The sequence below is a fragment of the Ovis canadensis genome, chromosome 4 (genome assembly GCF_042477335.2).
Source record: "Ovis canadensis isolate MfBH-ARS-UI-01 breed Bighorn chromosome 4, ARS-UI_OviCan_v2, whole genome shotgun sequence".
In the NCBI taxonomy this organism is placed as follows: domain Eukaryota; kingdom Metazoa; phylum Chordata; class Mammalia; order Artiodactyla; family Bovidae; genus Ovis; species Ovis canadensis.
Genome location: NC_091248.1, coordinates 48284119 through 48306608, shown reverse-complemented (window position 1 = coordinate 48306608; position 22490 = coordinate 48284119). Strand labels below are relative to the sequence as shown.

The 22490-nt window shown below is 40.5% G+C and overlaps 1 protein-coding gene across 1 annotated transcript in view; it reads left to right on the top strand.

Moving 5' to 3' along the window:
- The window catches only part of GRM3 (glutamate metabotropic receptor 3), a 105020-nt gene extending 82918 nt beyond the window's left edge, over positions 1-22102 (top strand). Inside the window, exons 4-5 of the mRNA XM_069588803.1 lie at positions 7278-7452; positions 21553-22102. Coding sequence (XP_069444904.1) covers positions 7278-7452; positions 21553-21626 — 249 coding nt within the window. The 3' untranslated portion in view covers positions 21627-22102. The remainder of the gene's footprint in view (positions 1-7277; positions 7453-21552) is intronic.
- The last annotated feature ends 388 nt before the right edge of the window (positions 22103-22490 follow it).

Below are 22490 nucleotides of genomic sequence, written 5' to 3'. Positions count from 1 at the left end.
AGAATGAATGAATCCAAGACTAATGCAGAATAGTTTATAATTAAATTACTGATACAAACTCTTAAATGCCTATTTGTTTCAAAAAAAGTGTTCGATCAGTAAGAGCTTGGTCTTTCCAGGAATACTCCTGCTGAAAAAGGTGAGATTTCACCCTGGACCTTCATTGGAAAGTGAAATTAAGGTAGTTAGAGAATATAAATCTTACAGGGAATATTCTTGAAGCAAAATAGAAATGAACCAAGAAAATATGGTAATATTGGTTGTTCTCAAATGGAAGGTAAGGGGAGTCCAGTAAGAAACTCATGGGAACTGGCAATTTGGTCAGATTATACCAGGTAAAAGAATTCATTTAAATAATGTTTAAGGGCTTTGAGGTCTTGTGACTTTTTTTTTTTTAATTTTTCTTGTTTTCTTTTGGTTGGTTGTTCGCTTGGGCAAAAAAGTAACATAATTAGGGTAAGAGGGAAAGAAAGGAACTGACTCTACCTGTTCGACCTCCAAGACCTTACTCTGCTAAATGCTTTGCATACTTGAGCTCACTTATTCTCATTAGCACCCTGGAAAGCAAATTTCATTATCCATTGGAAAGATGAGTAAACAGACTCAGAGGATAATTAACGTCCCAGGTGGCACAGTTAAGAAATAGTAGGACAAGATTTTTGGATCCAAATCCGTGCCTTTCATGCTACACCACAAACTTATCTGTTCTTAATAGGAGGAATACATTTGTAGGAGTAAAGCCTAAAACAAGCAAGGCTCATTGATGCTATAAGAGGCATCAAGACAAAGCAAGCAAAAACTTGGTAAGAATCCAAAACTGTGAAGAGTCTTAGAGGAATACCCAGACCATCTCCTTTATTGCAACATAACCGTCCTGGATAGTGTAAAGAAACAAACACTGAGCCATCAGGGATTCAATACATAGTGTACATGGTGTAAATAAAAAATTAGGCCATGTTTGGGTGGAAAGTTTTCCATAAAAAATTAAAATGGTAATTACTAAGTATTTTGTGCAGTCATGTTTTCCAAAAGTATTTGAGCCTTTATCATGGGCCTTGGAGATGCAGCAATTAATATAGACCAGCCCCTCCTTTTTTATAACTTATAGTCAAGTAGGGAACAAGAGGAGATAGAGATGGAGAGTGAGTAATGAACAAATGAAAATTTGGGATAACTCATGCAGGGGTGAGTGCTGTGATGGAAGGGAGAGGGGGTATGCTACCTCCCAAGCTTTAAGGTGTATACACCTGGAAATCTTGCTAAACATTTGGATTCAGTGAGAAGGGATGAGGCCCAAGATTCTGGATTTCTAGCAAGCTCTTAAGTGATGGAGATGCTGCTGGGCAAAGGACTGTACTTCAGGTTTCAAGGTGCTAGATTCTTTTCTGGTTTAGGGATAGGCAAAGCACTTAATCTAGGCAGAGACTTGGGGGTGACTTTAGAATTTTTTTTACAAGGTTTAAGTACTTGCAAAGAAATTTCAGTGTTCCCATGCTGAATATTTGAAGACTTAAAGAAATGTATCACATCTCGTTCTTTCAAAAAAAAATCTTTGCCACCCCTCCTAGTACCCATTTCATAATACTCGACTGAAAGATGGAAAAGCCAGACAGGGGAATTCCGCACACTAAACAGATGAAGCAGTAAGCACAAATGCCTCTAGACAAAAATGTCATAGCAAAGAAAGGTGGATCTGGCTACAGTTTAATGAGCAGATGGAAGTGTGATTTTATATGAGAGGTAGGCAGGGCATGGGGGGCTAGACCACATAGGATTTCATAACACATAGCAAAAATTTAGATTTTGTTCTATATGGAAAAAGAAACCACTGAAATTCACTTTTAAGCAGAACAGTTTAGTAATCTCACATTTTAGAAAAAAAAAAATTTCAATCTGCTGAAGACACTATATGACAGAAAGGCAAAAGCAGGAGAGGGGAGACTGGTTAGGTATTGTGGTAGGTGTTCCGGTTGGAGCTGATGGTGTCTGGAGCCAAGGGTAGGATGTCAGTGATGGAGACAGAACCTGTCAGGAACTGTGAAGGGTTTTTAAACCATCATGCAGTCTAACAGGTAAGTCCACCACAGTTTCAGGGATGCTGACAGAAGACAAGAGATTCCTGATTCAGAGACAAAGGACTTTATCACCCACAGCCACCACTGTAGCCGGAACATCAGCATTTGTGTAGGCTTCCCAGTTTCCACTAGGCAATGCAGAGTGGGCTGGTGACGCTTGCATACACAGTCATCAGGACAAGATCAGTGTTACTGACCTTTCACCTTCTCTTTGAATCTGTCACAGCCCAGCACCGTTACTGATCTTATCCTTTTTTTAAAAGGTGGGTATTGTGTTTATCATCGGCTTTTAGCAAGAAGTGCCTCACTTTTCTCATTCTGATCCCAGCCCTAAATTCTCCCTAACAGGTCTGGGTAGGATGGTGACTTGGTTGTCTGTAAACAACAGAGCATAAATACTTGAGTTCTTACCTCCCCAAAGTTTCCCAGCATACTGGGTCTGATGTATACAGTTGGCAGCTACCCTTGGGGATGGGGAGACTTTCATCCAATCCTTCCTGTCTTCTTAAGGCAGCTGCAGTCAGGATGGAGAGTAAGGGAAGAACCAGGTAGAAGGCAAATCTGCATGCCAAGAAGGAAAGCACATTTGCTCTGTGTTTCAAATGAAGATCCAATGTTTCTGAGCACCCAAAACCTTGAACTGAATGGCAAGATCATCATTATTATCACTGTTCAACTTTGGAGACCCCTTGACTCAGGAGGCCAGAGCCAGGTAGCTATCTGCCTAGGGAATATTGCTTGTGTATTTCAGCTTACTTGGCACTGACTCACATAGACAGCAACATTTTTAAAGGCATCCATCTCAACTCAGGTCATTTGCTATCTCAGCACAATGACATTGCTTAGTGTCTTGCCTGGTTTTAGCATAGAGCTCAGCAAGTGTTCCAGCACTGCAGCTGACTGTAAGAATCTCTCTAGATTTCCTCACATCAGTTTCTCATTCTTTGGTGTAGCTCTTTTGTCAGCATTTTAAACCCAATGCAGGTCAGTAAAAGCCCAAACACTAGTCAGTGCCTCATCTATGGTCTTCCAAAGCATTATTCTGTTTCAGGGAAATCTCATAGAAAGGACCAAAGCTCCTTTTCTGCAGCCAGGTTTCCAGTGTAAAAAAAAGCTGAGACCTTTGTCATCTTGGAATGGATCTAAGTTTGGCAAGAGAGACCACAGCAGGGGATAAGCCAAAAGGGGCTCAGCTGTTGCCATTCCTCCTTCACAAGCACCAGTCACCTGCCTCCCTCATCTTCCAGGGGAGGCAGGCAAAGTCCCAATGATTCACCTGGTCTCTGCAAGGTTCCTCTTTTCATGGTCAATGTAGTCACATGTCCCTGCATCTTTTATGTGGGAAAGAGTGTAACTTTCTGCCCATCAGGGATCCAAATCAGAATAGGGAGGAAATCCACCCCATGCCCAGAGGAGAGTCAGCAACGATTTCAGTACTGGTCCAGCGGCTCTATCTAAACCCACTTCCTGTTACTCAGCCTGTGACCCCATGCCTCAAATCTTCTTCATTGATGGCAGTAAAGTGGAGCACTATTCATTGCTTGGACGACCACATAACTTGGTCAACCTGTTTGCTGCAGATTCTCGGGACTTCTCTCAAGGCCTGTTAATCAGCCCCCATTTCTCTTTGAGAAAACCTTTCCAATCTCACTGTCACAGCTGTCTAAGACCATAAAGTCTAGATTTTACTCAACTTATTCTAACTTACCATGCTACCCTGCCAGTTTTGTAGACGCTGACAAAAAGGACTTTGTAACTCAAAGCAATAGCAGTAGCTGGAAGTTTAGCACTGGCTCTGGTTCCCTGAGCCCTACTTTCTGCAGACTAGGCAAAGGGGACTGTAACCACCGCATAGTCAGTGGTGGCATAAGCCGGAGGCACTGTGAGATTAGGGAACCTGAGTCTTCCCTAATGGATGATACGCTGGTCCCTTGTTTCACAGACACTGTCTCATCTCTTAAGGCTCTTTGCAATAAAAACCCCTTGAGAAGAAAATCTGGAACAAAAGCAGTCAGAGCCACGGCTTGAAAGATATAGAAGCCCAAGAGGTCGTAGAGGATTATCTTCCAAAAGAACAAATACAACTTGCTATTGGACTGGAAGTGTGGATGTAAGGGGAGTGGAAAAACTGAGGATGGCTCTCAGGTTGGGGGCTGCACAGTTGGGTGGCATTTGGTGTCACTTAAATGGAGACACTGGAGGAAAGGATCAAGTCTGCTTACAGATTCATTCTGATTTGCCCACTACATAGCCACAACGGTACGCCAAGACAGCAGCTGAGTGCATAGGTTTGGAAGCCCAAGAGGATAAGCTAGAACTAGTACTGCATATGTGAATATCATCCACACAGGAAGTACTTATACCCTGGAACTCAATGAGATGGTGAAGGGAAGAGTGTCCCAAACTGAGTTCTGAGACACTCCAGCACTTAGAGCTCAGGGAGAAGAGGAACAAGTTAGCAAAGGTAACTCGGATGAGGAACTGTCAGTGAGGCAAGGATGTATCCAGGAAGTGGTTAACCATGTCAGGTGTTGCTAGGAGCTTGAGGAAGATGAAAACAGAGCAGCGTGAACTGGGAACATTCAGAGATGCAGGACAAATAATTATATGTAAGTGCAGACTTTTTATAATGTGATTTATAGAAGGAATTGGGCAACTGAAACTATGAGGCTGATATTTGGATTTTTTTAAAAAGTACCTTTTAATTTTGCAGCATAAACTGTGACCAAAATGCACCTTTAGTTTTGCCTCGCATTGTTCCCTTAGTAGTGAGTGAGAGTAATCACCCCCCAGCCCTGGATGGAAATCCCAGTGGATAGAACAAACACACAGGGTGTTCACCATGTAAGGCACCATGGGACAGAAAAGCAGGTGACAATGCTCAAGAGGTCCATGACTTTGTGCACCCTTGGGTAACATAAGGTCCTACAATAACTTTCAGTGGGAAATAGTCTATTAGGAAATTCAAAAGCCTTGCCCATGTAATTATCAAAACCATATCATGACTTAACATTCAATCTTATTTTCTCCTGCAGTCTGGCCTGCCTTCGAGCTGTACCAGTCGGTTTCCCCTTTCTCCCAGCTCATAGTCCTCAGTCCACCAGTTACTTTCCCCTCGGCTCTGGTTAAAGAGTAATAAGGAAGAAGTAGGACAGTCCTTATGGAACAGAGGGCTTTATGATCTTTGAGTCCCCAGTGGCTAAAGACACATCCTTGGGATAATCTGGAAGATGATTAAAGGATGTTTTCATGTGATTATCAGAAATTTCCTGTGTTTTTTTTTTTTTCTTTCTTGCAGGTCCTTGAGTGAGTTGGCTGGCAATTTTCTACTCTAAGTTGTCACACTTAGGCCCAAAACATCCAGCTGTTCCCCCTCCAGCCTCCTTCCCATCCTGGGAAAGGCTCCAGGCCCCTCCACATGGGCCTTAGATTCCCCCCGATGGTTCTCTATCCCGTGGCTCATCTTGTCCAGCATCCCACTCACATAGCCTCTGCTTTGATAAATTCTTAAAAGGCTATTTCAACACATTCACAAGTCTTCTTGCTGTGGTACAAAAGTAACTGGTCATTTCTCACCTAGGAATCAGGCTCCCAGTCAGAGCATCTTCCCTCCACAGAAAAAGCGTCAAACCTTCTGTGAATGGCCACACCAATGCCCTTCTCTCTAGTGAGGAGAGGGGTACAATCCCCCTATAGTAGAGAGGATGTGGAATTCACAGTACAACTTTGTGCAGGCTCTTCTCACAAAAGCCTTCCTCCTCTCCTTTTAATGTCGTACAATGTGTGATGAGTTTTAAATTTTTTAGAAAAGGTTTAGAAAATGTGCACATTTGAACCTGTCTCACCCTCATGGGATAACTCATCACTTTCAAACTGGCACCACAGTCAGATCTGAGACAGGAAGAACACGGTTTTAATAACATGTTTTATATATCTATGTAAAAAAATTGTGCTAGTAATGGAGTTGCTATGAATAACATAGTTATGATGGTCAAGGCTTTTCCATCATGGAATTAGATAGTAGACTTTTCTGAGAAGTTAAAGGAGCCTGAAATCGGGGACCAAGGTGGAGAGCACTGGAGTGGTTAGTGGAGCAGGAGCTTTAAGACAGTGAGGAGAGATTTGCTTTCAGCAATTAAAGTAAAACCAGATTCTAAAGAGTTATGAAACACATGTAACCTGATTTTTAAAAAATCAGAAACAGGAAGAAATCTTCTAAAACTATGTGGCTCTTCTAGTTAATTGTTCAGTCTTCAGTTTTCCTTGATTATAGAAGAAGGTCAGACACTTTGGGGCATGAGAAATTATTGCTATCTGGTAATAGCATCGCCTGAATAAAAAGGAAAAAGAACTCTAAAATGACTCTAGGATTTACCATAGCTACTCTGAGTAGAAACTGATAGAAGAAATAATTAATCACCATTTTTCATACTAAGAGTGATTAAATATGTAGAATCTAATTTGGGATTTTCCAGAAAAATCTATGGGAGCTGAAGCCAGGACAAATGAGAAGATCAGAGAAGATGAAGAGTGGTGGCAAGAGAATAAAAAGAGGAGATGATAAAACCTAGTTCTGAGGTTTGCTTTCTGGGGAAGCAAAGGGATAAAGGGGAAATTCTTTCTTTGAAAGAAAGGGAAAACAGAGATGGACTAGTGAGTATCTGATGTATCAAAATTCCAGAGAGATGCTAATGAAATGCTTAAGAGTAGGTACCTAGAAGAAAATTGACAGTGTCCCTCACTGTTGAGTAAGGAAATCGAGAGCAGATAGGCAGCCCTCCCAGCATGAAAGACAGACAGAAATATGAAACAGGATCAAATTTGTTCTTGATATAGTAAACCTTAAACAAGCCAAGTTGATTAACTCAAACCATCAGACTTCGGGTCACTCCATCAATCAGTACTGACATTTTACTACTTAAGACTCTGACTTCAGTGGCTGTACAGAAGTATCTTTTATACAAACATAATGGGAACACCCATCACAAAGAGTGTTTGCTTACAAATCCTCAGCAATGGTTCCCTGTGGATCCCAGGCTCAGAAGATTCAACATAATTGCTGTATTGGTTTGGCTAGAATAAGAACAGAACTGTAGACAATCTAGTTTTTTCAGTTTGCTCTTTTTTTTTAGCATTCTCTTGAGTTGACCACTGTATTGAATTTATAGGCAAGATACTTAACTAGGCAACCTTTTCTTGTAGGTGCAGACAACGACCATGTGCATCTCTGTCAGCCTGAGTGGCTTTGTGGTCCTGGGATGTTTGTTTGCACCTAAGGTGCACATCATCCTGTTTCAACCCCAGAAGAATGTGGTCACGCACAGGCTGCACCTGAACAGGTTCAGTGTCAGTGGAACTGGGACCACGTATTCTCAGTGTAAGTATGGCACTTGACATGGACCCCTTCAAACATAGCATTGTGGTAGGGAGCAGGCTGGGAGGGGGAACAGAAGACATAGAAACAGACAACACATGTCCACCCCATAATCAATCTCAGTTCAGGTTTAAAAAGTGCTGGTTAATCACTGTGTGTCAGGTGCTGTGCTGGCTGCTACCAATAGAATGACAATGGAAGAGGGCAAGTTCCTGCATTCAGTCTAGCTGAGATGACAGATATTAAATCCACGACCACAACTGGGATTTTTAACGACCTTCTGGACTCAGACAACCAAGTTTCTAGTCCAACCAGTTCAGTGGTGAACCCTGAGCACATCACTTTACTGCTTCCTGCCTTAGGTGGTCTAGAGGGCTGGACTAGATTGGTGCTCTATAAAGTGTGTTTTGTGTTACGTAGATGCTGAAGGTGCTTCATAAAAACTAAAAGAGGAAGATAATCAAATAAGATGGAAAATGCAACAACCTAAATACCCACTTGGAAGTTCAAAGTACCTCCTTGCCATGAGCATGATAAAGGTTCTAAGAGTCTCTACAGCAAGGAACCCTGTTTCATTCTGTTATTTACAGTTTCTTAAAAGTATCTGACCACAAGGAAACCAACTCACATCCCACGGAATACACCTTGGAAAATTTGGACTAGATCTACCTCCTGTTACAAAGACACAATGTTTTTTCAGCTAACAACCAGCTGAGAAGGCAGTGTGAACTGAAAGATGCCAGGATAACTCCCAATCAGAATACTCTCTCCTCTTGGCCTGCAAGTATCTGAAACTATCCTTAGAGAAGCATTTAATTCTTTAGAGTCATCCAAAGCACAAATGTACCTAAAGGGGACAACCTTTTAAGCCATTTTCAGCTAATCTGTGGTATGAAGTAGGAGAAATTCACTGACAGAAGGATGAAGAAGGGGAAGTGTGGGGGAGAAGGGCTGAAAGTGACAGAGACAAATGACTACTTCACAATTTTGCCCCAAGCCGATTAGAAAGAAAACTTCAAAATAGCTCAGCATCACAGAGAGCAATCGCATTAGTGCCCCAGTTTCTTCAACAACATACAGAATTTTATAGTGCACTCCTTTCCCTAGCAAACAAAGGGAAGACTGAGAGCTGCCAGCACCTTTCAGGGACGCGCTGAGTATACCACTCCTCCCCAGTCTCAGCTGCTATAGAGATGGACACCTTATTTATTTTCAGCTCAACTTCCAGGTGTCACAATGGCTGAGTCCCAGGACCTGGTAAAACCTGTGACATCATTTTCCTTGTGTCCGACTTTTTGTGACCCCATGGACTATACAGCCCACCAGGCTCCTCTGTCCATGGGATTTTGCAGGCAAGAATACTGGAGTGGGTAGCCATTCCCTTCTCCAGAGGATCTTCCTAACTCAGGGATTAAACCTGGGTCTCCTCCATTGCAGGCAGAGTCCTTACTGTCTGAGCCACAAGGAAAGCTGCTTATTTCTTGAGCAAACAAATCTCTTGTCTAGCAGCCACACTATAACAGCTAATCCAGACAAGAAAAAGCTGGCATATAACTAATAATAATAGCTAATAAAAACAAAAACAGTAATGGAGCTAAGAGGAACTATCATTTATTGTTTCCTTTGTGCTAGGCGTTGTGCTAAATACTTCATACATGTGTGCACGCATGATATAGCTTATTTAATGCTCACAACGCTAGGAGATAAAGAAACCCATCCAAGGTCACACATATTGAAAACGGCAGAACCAGAACTTAGAGACAGTTTCTCCAATTTCCAAACCAGGACACCACACCACCGCATGCTGCTACTTCAAACAGGAAACTTCCCATGGACAAGGTACTTTCAAGGGAAAACTAGGTACTTTCAAGGGAAGTTTCCCATGGACAAGGCTTTCAAGGGAAAACAAAAGAAAGGTTACCCTAGGCTGTGCAGCATGATTTACCTCTGGGTGAAAAGAGTCTTGTTGAAAGCTTAGAGCTCTTGGTTGTTATTAAAACAAGTTATCAAAATCCCCAAGTCTTTCACAGACATTTTTCAAATCTCATACATCCAAACCTCAGTAATTTAGATTGGTGGCATTTTCTGATGCATAGTGTAGGAATTAATAAATTCCTGAAAAGGTAACAAAGGCACTTTACCCAATCAAGTCTCTCCTTAGAATTTCAGAAACCTCCATTGACACAGAAACAATGGGGTGCAGCTGCCACGGACACGCTCCGCCTGTCACTGAGTCTGATCTGCTGGCGGCCCAGCCAGTTCTTCAACACAGACGTCTACCAGCCCAGCAGTTTAGGACTGTTTTGTTACTCAGCGAAATTTCATTCTTTATCTTTTAAAAAGTCTAAATTTAGACCTCATTTTCCCCATGACTTTCCTCTAATTAATCCAAATTAATTAAGTGGCATGAAAGTAACAAATGAGATAAATTTTGACTTCCCTAGTGGCTCAGACGGTAAAGCGTCTGCCTATAATGTGGGATACCCAAGTTCAGTCCCTGGGTCAGGAAGATCCCCTGGAGAAGGCAATGGCACCCCACTCCAGTATTCTTGCCTGGGAAATCCCATGGACGGAGGAACCTGGTAGGCTACAGTCCATGGGGTCGCAAAGAGTCAGACACGACTGAGCGACTTCGCTTTCTTTCTTTCTAAAGTAACAAAGTGAAGTACTTTTGGCATGTTTCTAGGCAATTTCAAAGTGCATCAATAACAAATCCATTGATTTTTTACTTATAATTCTTTTTTTTGTTTGTTTTTTATTTTTTAAATTTTAAAATCTTTAATTCTTACATGCGTTCCCAAACATGAACCCCCCTCCCACCCCCTCCCCATATAATTCTTTTTAAAATATAAATTTATTTATTTTAATTGGAGGTTAATTACTTTACAATATTGTATTGGTTTTGCCATACATCATAATTCTTTATCTTTTACTCAGGGCTCATTTTATCCCATGAATAATGGATATCATGAGTTCTATTTTATAGCAAGAAAATAAGAGACGTAACTTCTCAAGGATACACAAGGATTCAAGTATTGACAATGGATTTTCTGATTTGTGATTAGTATCCTTCCCATTTTAATACATTGGAACCATTGCCATGAAATCCATTCAATCATTAAATGCTTGAATGCCTTCTATGCACCAGAAATTTCTAAGCACCTGTTGTACACAATGAATAGGATAGAATCCCTGGTCCCAGGAAGCTTAATGTCTAGGGCATTGTTTTTCATGCTATAGAGTGTAATCCATGAATGAGTCATGAAATTGATTTAGTAGCTTTGACCAGCATTTTTTAAAAGAAAATATAAAGTATCTTAGAGTGCATCACATGTAATAGGGTAAATAGCATTTCGTGAAGTTTGCTCAAGTTTATATATGGATACCAGGTTCAGGTAAAACATTTATTTCTATGAATTTCCATCAGAGAAATTTGAAAGCCATTGATCTATGGAATCTAGTTATAAGTATAAACCTGCTACTGACCCACTATGGTGAAAATTTGAGCAACTGGTTTAACATCTCAGTGCCTGTTTCCTCCATTATAGATTCAGTTCAATTAATATTCATTTCACTCCTAAATACTGGGAAGTGTGTTTTTTAAGTAATCAAGAAAAATCTTTAAACTGTTCTGAATTCATTAAGTAAAGCATATGTTTTTCTTAAGTTGTACATAATTTATATTCTTCTGGTGAGTATTTGCAAGCATGTTATTCCATTGGGTTATTGCTACCAATATTGCTGCTGACTTTCTGACTTACTTCCTTCAGAGGTAAAAACGAAAACCTTATGTATGGATAAGAGTCAGCTGGTATAGCCACAAAGTTACCCCCACAGAGACACATTTAGTTATCTATTCCCACATAACAAACTTCCCCCAAAATTTAGTGGTTTAAAAGAAAGCACTTTCATTATGTCTCTTGGTTTTGTGGGTCAGGAATTCAGGCAGGGCTGGACTGAGCAGTCCGGCTCCCCTACGAGGGCTTTACTGGGGTCCTTCTGTGCTGTCGGCTGAGACTGAGCTAATCTGGAGAAAACACAGTGGTTCACTCCCTCATATGGCAGCTTGGTGGAACGCATCTCCATGTAGGACCTGGAGAGCATGACAGACCCTACCCTAATTCAAGGGGAGAGATGAAGTCCTCACTTCTCAGAGAATGTGTGGCCATTTCCATCATGCTACCCTCTCCAAATCCTAAATCCATCTAGTACTGCACTCTTTAGCGGAGATTAAGTGACATGACGCCCGCAATACCTAGAACTCATCTTGACTGAAAGGTGCAGCCACATTAACTCCCAGTTAATTCTCTGGCAAGAGAATAGCAGAGATACCACATCCCTCTACTTTCGAGTGTAAGTGAGCTCCCTGACAGCAACTAAGGTGGTTGCTAGTAGAAAGAGTATCTGTTATTGGGTTTTAAAAGCTGGGCAGTTGTTCCAAAAAATGCAAAAGAATGGCCAAACTCAGAAGCAGGCATGGAAGAAACAACATGGTTTAAGGACATCCTGGAAAATCCACAACCTGAGAAATGTTTACATATTACTGTATATAAGAGAGAACAATTTTAGTTGCATCTGATTAACTATATACAGAATAATAAAAATAAAGGAAACAGTAACTTTTTTCCACTAAATGTGCCCATAGGCTAAGTGTTCCCAATATTTATGTATTTAAAAAAAAAATGTTTGAAATGGAAATTCCCAGATCCTGTCTCCAGACCCTTTGTATCATGGATTCTTGGTAAAGGCCAGAAATCTGGTCCATAACAGATACTCCAGCTGGTTCAATAGAAATGGTGCAAGGAAAACATTTTGAGGACCTCGGCTGAAGGCAACCTGTCTACTTCATCCACTGTGATCAGTGAAGAGCAGGGAGCATCACTTATATGACTCTCAAAGAGGAAGGAGGCCCTGGGTTCAGAGAAGGAGAGTGGTTTTGAAGTCCTGTCCTTTGCTTCGTGATGCCAAGAGCTACATCTCAGCACAGTTATTTCCCCACCACCCTCAGAACACTCAAGGGAAGGTATTTCTTTCATAGAAGCATCAGGCCCCTCAAAAAAAAAAAAAAACATTTACTAAAGGTGAAGGTGGGAATAGACATCCGATAGCAGTAGAACTCAGAGACCCTGATATCCTAAACTCATACTTGTAATGCTATTCCCACACCCACACACATAAGCAAACAGCCTTCATATTTGGAAGAGAGAAGAAAAAAAAAAAAGAGGTAATTCTTTGTTTTGATCAGCTTTAGAAGCAAAGGATCTTCCCAGAGCTGATCCCCAAAGTAAGGCAATCAAGAACCTATGCTAAGAATCTTAATATCTGCAAATTTAATGATTTTTTAAAAATAAAAGCCTTCCCTTTCCCATCTCACCTGGCAGCGTCTTGTTCTACCAGCGTGGGTGTACAGTGTAAGGGAATGGCATCATTCTGAGGGAGACAAGCTGGGTGAACATGTGAGGTTTCACACCATAAAATCCTACAGGGCCTGTGCAGGTTAGAAAATTGTTGACACTAATGTGAGTTTGCATCAGCATAGACTGAGGGGAGAAGAGAGAAATGGAGTGTGCCCAATGGTCTTCAGAGCTATTATGTACCCAGACATGGTCCTACGGGGATGTGTAGTTCTCTTGCTCATGGTGATCATTCAAATGTATGTATGTCATTATCATTAAGATCAGCCAAGAGGCTCCTGCTAACTAATGATGCCCAGATTTGGGTCCCAGAAGAGCCATGGGCATATGGAGATTAATTTTTTTCATCCAAAACCTTATTCAGAAAGTAACTTGTTTAGGTGGGAATGTGTGAACAGCTCAATTAATAGAATTATTATTACTAAGAATTTACACATTATAAAAAGAAAGCAGTAGTCTAAAAAGATAAAGGGAGGGACTTCCCTAGCAGTCCGGTGGTTAAGACTTCACCTTCCAAGGCAGAGGGGGCAGGTTCAATCTCGGGTTTGGGAGCTAATATCCCGTATGCCTCAGGGCCAAAAAAAAAAACAAAATCAAAACAAAAGTGATATTGTAACAAATTCAATAAAGACTTTTTAAAAATGGCCCACATCAAGCAAAAATCTTTTAATGAAATAAAATGGTAAAGGGAACAGTCTTCTACCATCACAGCATAATGTGCCAGGGATCGATACCAACAGAAAGGAACTGCATGAGGGCCAGATTTTGTACTTATCAGTGGTCAAGCTTTGAAGATACCCCAGTTGGCAGGGGCAAGCCACTGTTCAACTCTGAATAGTACTTTATAAAAGAAAATAAAGCACATAATACCAAGCTGCTTCTCTACACGGATAGTTCAGAAAAACAGTATAACATACCTGCACTTTATAGTTCAGGGAGTCTCATGACGACTGGCCAGCAAATTAGGAAGTTATTTGGCAACCCACGCTGAAGTGACGGTCTTCTTTGCCACAGGCATAAGTATATTATAAACATAAATCCTCTCTGACCAATGTAGGAAGAGCTTAGAGTTTTCAGCAAGTTAAGCCATTTGCTTCAGGCAGAATACAACCTAGTGCATCCAAATCAGATAGATGTCAATCCATTTTCCCTTAAGAAAGCCAAGTCCACAGCACTCCTGAAAACCACTTTCTATTGGCTTTTTCTCCCTCATTGAGGAAGGAAGGGTAGTCTCCAGCTATAATAGGTAACCCCATATACATCAGGGAGCTGATGTTTAATACCTCTCCTTTTATTTGACATGTCCATCTACTTGTCTCACAACCACTTTTACACAGCCTTTAAAACATTTTCTCTTTACTTCTACTATTTTCCTAGGTTTTCCCCAAGTAACTATAGCCCACCTCCTCTAATACAGAGACTGGAGCTGCAAGGGATGATATGGACCATTTATTCTAACAAACACATTTGTAGATGAGAAAACCAAGGTCCCATCTATTAGGTACTTGATAGAATTTGATAACTGAAGTCATAGATAAAACTCTCAAAAGCTTCTCTGTGGCTCCTCTGGACTCTCTGGAGTTTCTACCTCAGTTCAGTTACAGAAGTCATCTCAGAGACCATTCTGACAGTGAGCAAATCTTAGCATCTGCAAATTCAGTGATTTCTTTTTTTTAAGTTCAAAGCTTTCTCTTAAGCACGGCACATGACGTCATCTTGTTCTAGCAGCATGGGTGCAGACTTGTGTTCCTCTCAAAAATCCATAGCAAGTTCAGCACCGTAAATCATGTCTCTCTGAAAGCCCTGTGACCCCCACACCCTGGCTGCACACAGACAAGGTGACATATTCCAAAAGGGCTACCCACAAAGTTTCTTTGAAAACGTGATTTGATGAAGACAAAGGAATATAGTTAATGGTGACCCTCTCTAATTGTCTATGTCAGAGATATAATTTCTCCCATTAACATAGTTTTTTAAAAGCCTCACTTTCTTGAATTAAATTACGTTGTATAGTTTCTCTTCTGTATTGTATATTAGAATGGAACATAAACACAGGAGTTCAAAGAAAGTTCCTAAACCAGAGAGTTTAGCATTGTATCAGAGATATTTATAGTCATATGCATTTCCATGTAACCCCAAATTTATTAACGCCTTTAAGAACAGGGTAGCATGTTCAGAACTATGCGTATATGTCAATAAAAAAGAAAATATGTATTTAATCAAATCCTGTCCATACATTGATCTCAGATGATCAATACCTTAAAACAAAGCAAAGGGTCTAACATCAATTTATTATATCCTATTTCATCTACTTCTTTTACATTTTAAGTGAAATTCTCTAGAGAACAGCCATAAATGGAGATATCTGTATGCCTGTGGCAGGAAAACGCCTACTCATATGGAAAAAAAAATTTTACCATTTCTACCTCACCTGGAGTAATTGCAAAGGCTTTGGGAAAGGAAACACTAACCAAGTAAATGTGACCGATTTGATGGATAATGCACACTTTGATTAAAGAAATTTTGTGTCCAAGCTCAGCTCTAGGCACTGTGGTCATGGATGAAATGGATAAACTGTATACTCATGATGCTTGCATTCTCATCAAGCAAGGTGGGGCACAGAGAAACCAATACTCCATAATAACTCCAGGTGCTGGTTGATAAGCAACGTGTAGAAAATAGTAGGAAACACAGGCAAATGAGGCAGATGGAGAATAGAATGTGTTACTATTTTTATAAAATGGGAGGAAGTGATAAGGTGATGCTGAGCAGAGTCATGAAGGAAATGAAAGAAGGGAGTTATGCTGATATCTGAGGAAACATTCCGCACATGGGAAACAGCACGTGCAAAGGGTCAAAGAGGCAATGAGCCTATAGGTAAGTGGTGAAAGGGAGAGGAGATGAGGACAAAGATGGAGCAGATCCTTTAGGATTCTGGAGGTATTGTAAGGACTTTTACTTTTCTACTGAAAGAACTGGGAAAACACTCGAAGGGTTTCATCAGAAGTGGCAAGACCCGACTTGTAAAGCATGGTTTTATCTGTGTGGGCAGACTATAAGACAGGGAGCAGGCAGAGACCTACCTCATTTAGCAGGCTGCTGCCTAGCCCAGATGATGGTTTAAATCAGGGTGGTAGTGATGGAAGACAATACAGTGTGCAGATGCTGGGGGTAACTGGAAGACGAGGCTATCAGGATCAGCTTCACAAGAAAGAAGGACTAATACCTGCCATTATTTTAATAGAGTTTAACACTTTCAGCTTTCGATTTGGATCCCTAGATGTAGTAGCATTTACAGCTCCTATTCGTTGTTTGAATTAATTGTTGTAAATGAGTTTCTGATCCTAGCCTGAGAACACATTTGGATAGAAAAGAGGAAAAACAGAAGCAAAACATGCCTTTTGATGGACGTGAATGGCCCTTCTGTGGTCAGCAACTGTTTAGCAACTAAGAAGAGGGGAGAAGAACAAAAAATAAGTAGAAGAGTACAAAAACTTCTTGAGTATTTTTATTTAGAGATTATTGTGCATCCAACTTTGGTATTTCTTGGGGGAGGGAAGAGAAGATAAAGGAACATAATTGGAAAGAAAACACGACAGCATTATGTGGCAAAATGGACTGAGGTATTAAGTTGAAGATCAAGTGGAATTTCTGTTGATAAGGTAATTAAGTTGTATCATGAGTTCTATTTTCTCTTTCCATGAATCTTGTCTCATAAGAAATGAATCACTAAATGAAGCAATCTTTGCTTTCTTAAGTTCTAACTCCACATTTGGAAACTAACTCTTGAGTTTACAGAAAATAATTTCCTCTTCAAACTACTGGTAACAGTTGAAGACATTTTGGTTGTAAAGGGAAAGTTAAATTATTAATAATGGATTCTCTGTCTCCTACTGAGAAATCTCAACATAGCAAGGCTACCAAATGGTTGGCTAGCAGTGTCACCTCTGCCCAGACAACATTATCAACACATGCACTTCTTTTGAAATGGGACCAAGGGGCCCTAGCACAAGTAAATTAAGGTGAAGAGTAAAACAAAAACAGGCCCAATAACAAAGCAGGAGGACAAGGCAACAGATAGTGGATGGAAATTGTATTCCTTGACCATAGCAGTAAAATCTCTAAACAAGCAGATACACTGGGAGAAATTATTCGGGGTCACTGGGAGCAAGGAAATGGAGCAGATGGAAACAGACTGGAATGTCTGTTCTATTTAAATGTTTATTTTTTTTCTAAGTCTGATGTATTTATTACACAGAGTAACACACTGATTCTCAGGAATCAAGTCTCAGCCATTGAACTGACTAACAGACTTGGCATCCATAAGAATCTATTGAATAAATATGTTTAGCATTGATTGAGAGCCCAGTTACTCAGAAAAACTGGGTCATTTTCTCCAAAGCCTGGCCAGTCCCTGCATTCCTGGTACAAGAAAAATGGATTTCATGGTGCTAGACAAAGCTGCCACTTGGCTGCATTGATCTCTAAGGCTTCACCAACGTTTGTGAAGCAAAACATGCCTTCTGATGGACGTGAATGGTCCTTCTGTGGTCAGCTGTGGAACTTATTAGGTCTTTTTCAGCTTTCTTCAGTTTTCACTTTAAATAGCAAAAAGTACCATGTTAACCTAGAGTAACAGCTGCTACTCACCCCCACTCCCAGGAAAGCCAAAAATAAGCCTGCATACTTCTTATTTCTGACAGAAAAGACAATTACAGAAATCTGCCTAACCGCACTTAATAAAATAGGCTAAACTTATGCCATTAAAAATCTTGTGAGAATTTCATTAGAATCATAGAAAAGCTCATCCTAAACACACACACACGAAAATGACAGTACTTTCCTCTTCCACATATTTTACTACCTTGGGGAATAACAGATGGACTAATACAGGAGGCATGTGTAAAATATTTATGAAAGGCAAAGTAATTGTGATGGTAAACTCATCAAACAGTCATTTCTTCTGCTATATTCAGCAGCATGTACAAAAATGAGAATATCTTTTACATAATAAAAAATGCACTGACAAAAGCTACAGATGAAACAGTAAAAGAAAAGCAGAAAAATACAAGTTACAATCCCCTTTTATACACTAGAAAGTGTTTAGGAAAAAAATAAAACCGCAGTGTCTTGTGGGTTTTTTGCTGTTGTTATTCCTTGCAAGAAGACCTTGAATTTGCACTACTTCCTCTCAAATAGTTTAGACATTCTATCATAGGGTGTCCCCTTTAAAGTCCCTCTGAAGCAGATAGATAATTTCAGGTTACTCCGTAACGTTCCATGATGACGTTCACATGGTGTTCGGCAGATTATGTGACACTGATAGTTTGAGAATTTTCCATGTGCCTGCCTTTGCAGCCCATGTACTTCTTACCTACGTGGTCAAAATATACATGATTTTTAAGAAATTAGAATGCAGTGAGCAAGCAGATCATAAGTGCACACTTAAGAAAGCATTCATCAAATTCCACAATAGTATGGGCAACATTGGGGTAGGTTTCTGACACCATCTTTAGAAATGCAGGTAGAGGGGATTAGACAAGTTCAAGGTGGACAGCAGGGAGCACTAACACACTAATCCCTGGTTATGCTAGACGTACCCCCATGACACATCATTCCTTTTCAATGTCTGAAAATGAAAATCCTGCACAGAAATAATAAAACTTGATCCTGGAAAAGATGAAGAGCTTAGTCAAAATGTCAAAGGCAGTACTGCCATGGGATGCTCACAGCCCAGCCAGTTCTCTGCAAGCACAGTTGATGCCACCATGCGACTTGAGGAGGAGAAAGGCCAGCTCGTTCCAAAATAAAGCCACTCACAAGCCTCACATTTGCTGTCATTTCTTCAGGATAATAAATTATTTCCCCTGTTGAAATTTCCACTGGCTCCACCGTTTTTTGAAAGGCAACCATTCATACAATCATTCAAAAAAGTATTTATATAGTGTCTGTTCCATGATCAGCAAGATGAATAAAATAATGAAAAAAAAAACAGAGCCCCAGCATACTTTCTAGTCAAAAGTGTAATACTTAAGATGCTAAGGGGAAAAAAAAGGCAAGGGAAAAAGTCAGTTTAAAGACTGGGTAACATGACAGAGAGTAACTGGTTGGTTACGTTAGACTAGATGGCTGGATGGCCTTTTTCCAGAGGATGACATTTCACATGTGGCTGACAAGAAGCAGCCAGATATGTGATTAAGAGAGGAAATAATATTCCTGGTAGAAGCAACAGCTACTTTAAAAGGCCAGAAATTGAGAAACATATTCTGTATTAGAGAACAAAATCCGAAGGGGATGGGGGTTGGAGGAGGAGAGAATTAGGTGAACTCAGAAAGCTAAGCAGTGTCTAAATCGTGCTGAGATTTATAAACCAGAGTTAGGAGAGCACAGAGGCGCCACGGGAGGTGTGTACCTAGGTGACTTACATTTACAAAGACGCTGGCTGCTGTAGATAAAAGCCCTGCAGGGAAGCAAGGAGGGACACAGATAGCCCAGTGGTGCAGCTGTTACAGTAGCCGAGAGAGAGTGCTGGCCTGGCCCAGGGCACTGGATGCAAACAGACAAGTAGCTGGAGGTAGAGACACAGTGGATGGGACCTGAGGATAGGTTTGGCATGGGAGGAGAGAGAAAAAGGAAGGAAGTGTAAATGTTAGACTTTTGGTTTGGATAACTGGCCACATGGTGAGACCGTTCACTGAGAAAAGGAAGACTAAACAGGGACAGGTCAAGAAATCAAAATTATGTGTGGGCCACTTGATTCTGAAATGTCTATTAAACAGCCACATGGAGATGCCAAGTAGACAGGTGAACACAAGGAAGCTGGAGAGAAAGCGCACACTGAGTGGCCGGGAGCACTCCCCTGGGTCTCCAGTGAACCGTGGTGTGAACTTCATTTCACCTTGTTCTTTCTCTTGCCTTGCCTAGCTTTGATGAAGCAAAAACCAGATAAAGTATATGAAGAAGCTTTGCAAAGAATAAATTAATGCCATCATATTTTTAATTATTATCATGTATCACCTTCCATTAAATATTTATCTGGTACACACTGTTTTCACCATGGAAGTTCCAGGAAATGTAGATTATGCCATCCCTGTCCCCCAGGATATTGTAGCTTCTAGTGGGATCACATGGTAAAGAAAAGTGAGCCTCATTCTAAAAATGATAAAAGGGAAGAATCTCCGAAAGAGTTAGCACATCACATGATTCCTCTGTAACCTTAGGCAGCCACACAGACTTGACTTTCTTATTTTCTCACACACCAAGACAAATAGCACAGAATTGAGAGGCTGGAGTTTCCCTAGCAGGGTGTCTGCTGAAAGACTTCTAGTGCTCCTACCATGGTGAATGTTCCCACACTGAATGCCACATAGTAGCAAATTTCACAATTAGCTTCTCCTTCACGTTTAAAGACATTCCTATGAAAAATGCAGTTTCATGTGGCAAGAATATTTCCACTATGATAGTGAACATGAGGAGAAGGAATTGGCAGCCCACTCCAGTGTTCTTGCCTGGAGAATCCCAGGGACGGGGGAGCCTGTTGGGCTGTCGTCTATGGGGTCGCACAGAGTCGGACACGACTGAGCGACTGAACTGAACGGAACTGAACTGAAGCGACTTAGCAGCAGCAGCAGCAGCAGCAGCAGCAGTGAACATGAACACTCTAGCATGAAGTTAGTTTATTTGATTATTAACTGAGAGAGCTATGTCTTTAAAGAATGGGACAGCTGACTGGGCAGCTTGACCTGGGCTGTGGTCAGGTAGCCAAGGAGATCAGCTCCTGTAGGTCAGAGCACGCCAGATGGACAGACCAAGGACAGGATGTCAGCAGTTCCAAAAGGTAATGTGAGGCCATTGCTAACTGATTCTCTTGGCCATGTTGTTTCATCCCATGGAGGATGGGGGGTATTGCTTTTGTTCTCATTCGGTAAAAGGAAAAATCTTTCAGGGAGACATAAATATAACTTAGCTGTCTTTATATTTCTCACAAAAAAAATGTTCAAAACAAGTTCAGCTAGGAATTTCATCTAGGAAAATGATGACCCATAAAAAGAATGAATATTTGTATCCATATTATACTCACACCCTGACATAGTCATCACTGTTGTCACTAATGAGAGCATCATCCCTTTGAAATGCCTTTCTTTCTGCAAACTGTTATGAAATTGAAGTTCTTACAACTCAGCTCTCACTAGAATTATCACTGATGTTATCCACTTGAAGAATGAAAACACGTGAAACTATTCTCAAAGGCAGTGGGTTCACAGATGACTCTTGGGTCTACAGAGTCATCCTGTCCATAGAGAACAAAATTAATGAAGGTATTGAAAATAATAATAAATTTAACAATCTAAGTAAATTGCCATGAGTATTCAATTTTACACACTGTATTTTAACCAGTTTGGAAATTACCAAAGTTAATTTTAAACCCACAAGTGACTTCTTTCAACAGTGATTATGCTTATCAACTCTTTCCAAGAGGTATGACATTAGTGGAGGTAAGATCTGGGATACACACTAATTTTGTGCAGAGCACATTTTGAAACTTGACCTGCTGCAGCATTAAATCACCTAGCATTTTCTAAAGCCAAGTTTTCCACTTAATTTTAACTAGTATCTAGGATTACCTGTGCCAGTAGCTCTATGGCCCCCTTGACTAATGCAGAATTTTCTGTCCTGCTCTGTTTTCCAGCCTCTGCCAGCACATACATGCCAACAGTGTGCAACGGCCGGGAAGTCCTCGACTCCACCACCTCATCTCTGTGATTGTGAATTGCAGTTCAGTTGTCGTGTTTTTAGGATATTAGATGAAAGTGCTCATGTGCAGCTCCAGAATGTGGAAACAACAAAAGAATACCCCTAGTACCTTTTTTTAGAAACAGTACAATAAATTATTTTTAAGGACTGTACAGTATATAGTGATGTGCTAGAACTTTTTAGACTGATTTTAGTGATTATTAATGATTCCTTAGAACCTGGAAATAACCCATTGTTTACAGAGCTGAGCACTGGTGACAGGGTGTGACAGGGTCAGTCTAATAGAAAATATGGTGGCAATATTAGATAACTTTTTTTCCTATGAAGTTTTTTGTAGGCCCTTGTTGTAACTAACTTAGGATGAGTTTCTATGTTGTATATTAAAGTTACATTATGTGTAACAGATTGTTTTTCTCAGCACAAAATCAAAAGCATCTGTATTAATGTAAAGATACTGAGAATAAAACCTTCAAGGTTTTCCAGCATGGTGGATAATGGCCTTGTTCTTATTTAATCATTCCAGGTAATTTGAATATGTTGATTTAGACCATTTCTATTTTATTGTTGGAGGAATTTATCTAACTATGCTTCTCTTTACATCTGTTAATAGATACACTGAACACAAGTTTTACCCTGTAAGAGAATTGTAAGCATGTCTAGACTTCTTTGCAGATCTTTACAGATCACATGATCAGAATTTGACTGATGACACCATAAATATCAGGTTATTACAGTGGCCCAGACAATAATACCCTATTGGTTTCTTTAAGCCACATCTGAAAGCCAGCCCAGAATTTGCCCGAATAGGTCTCTGAGGTGAGGAGAGAGTTCTTCCATTCCTATATTCCTCTGAATACCAAAACTGACCTGTCA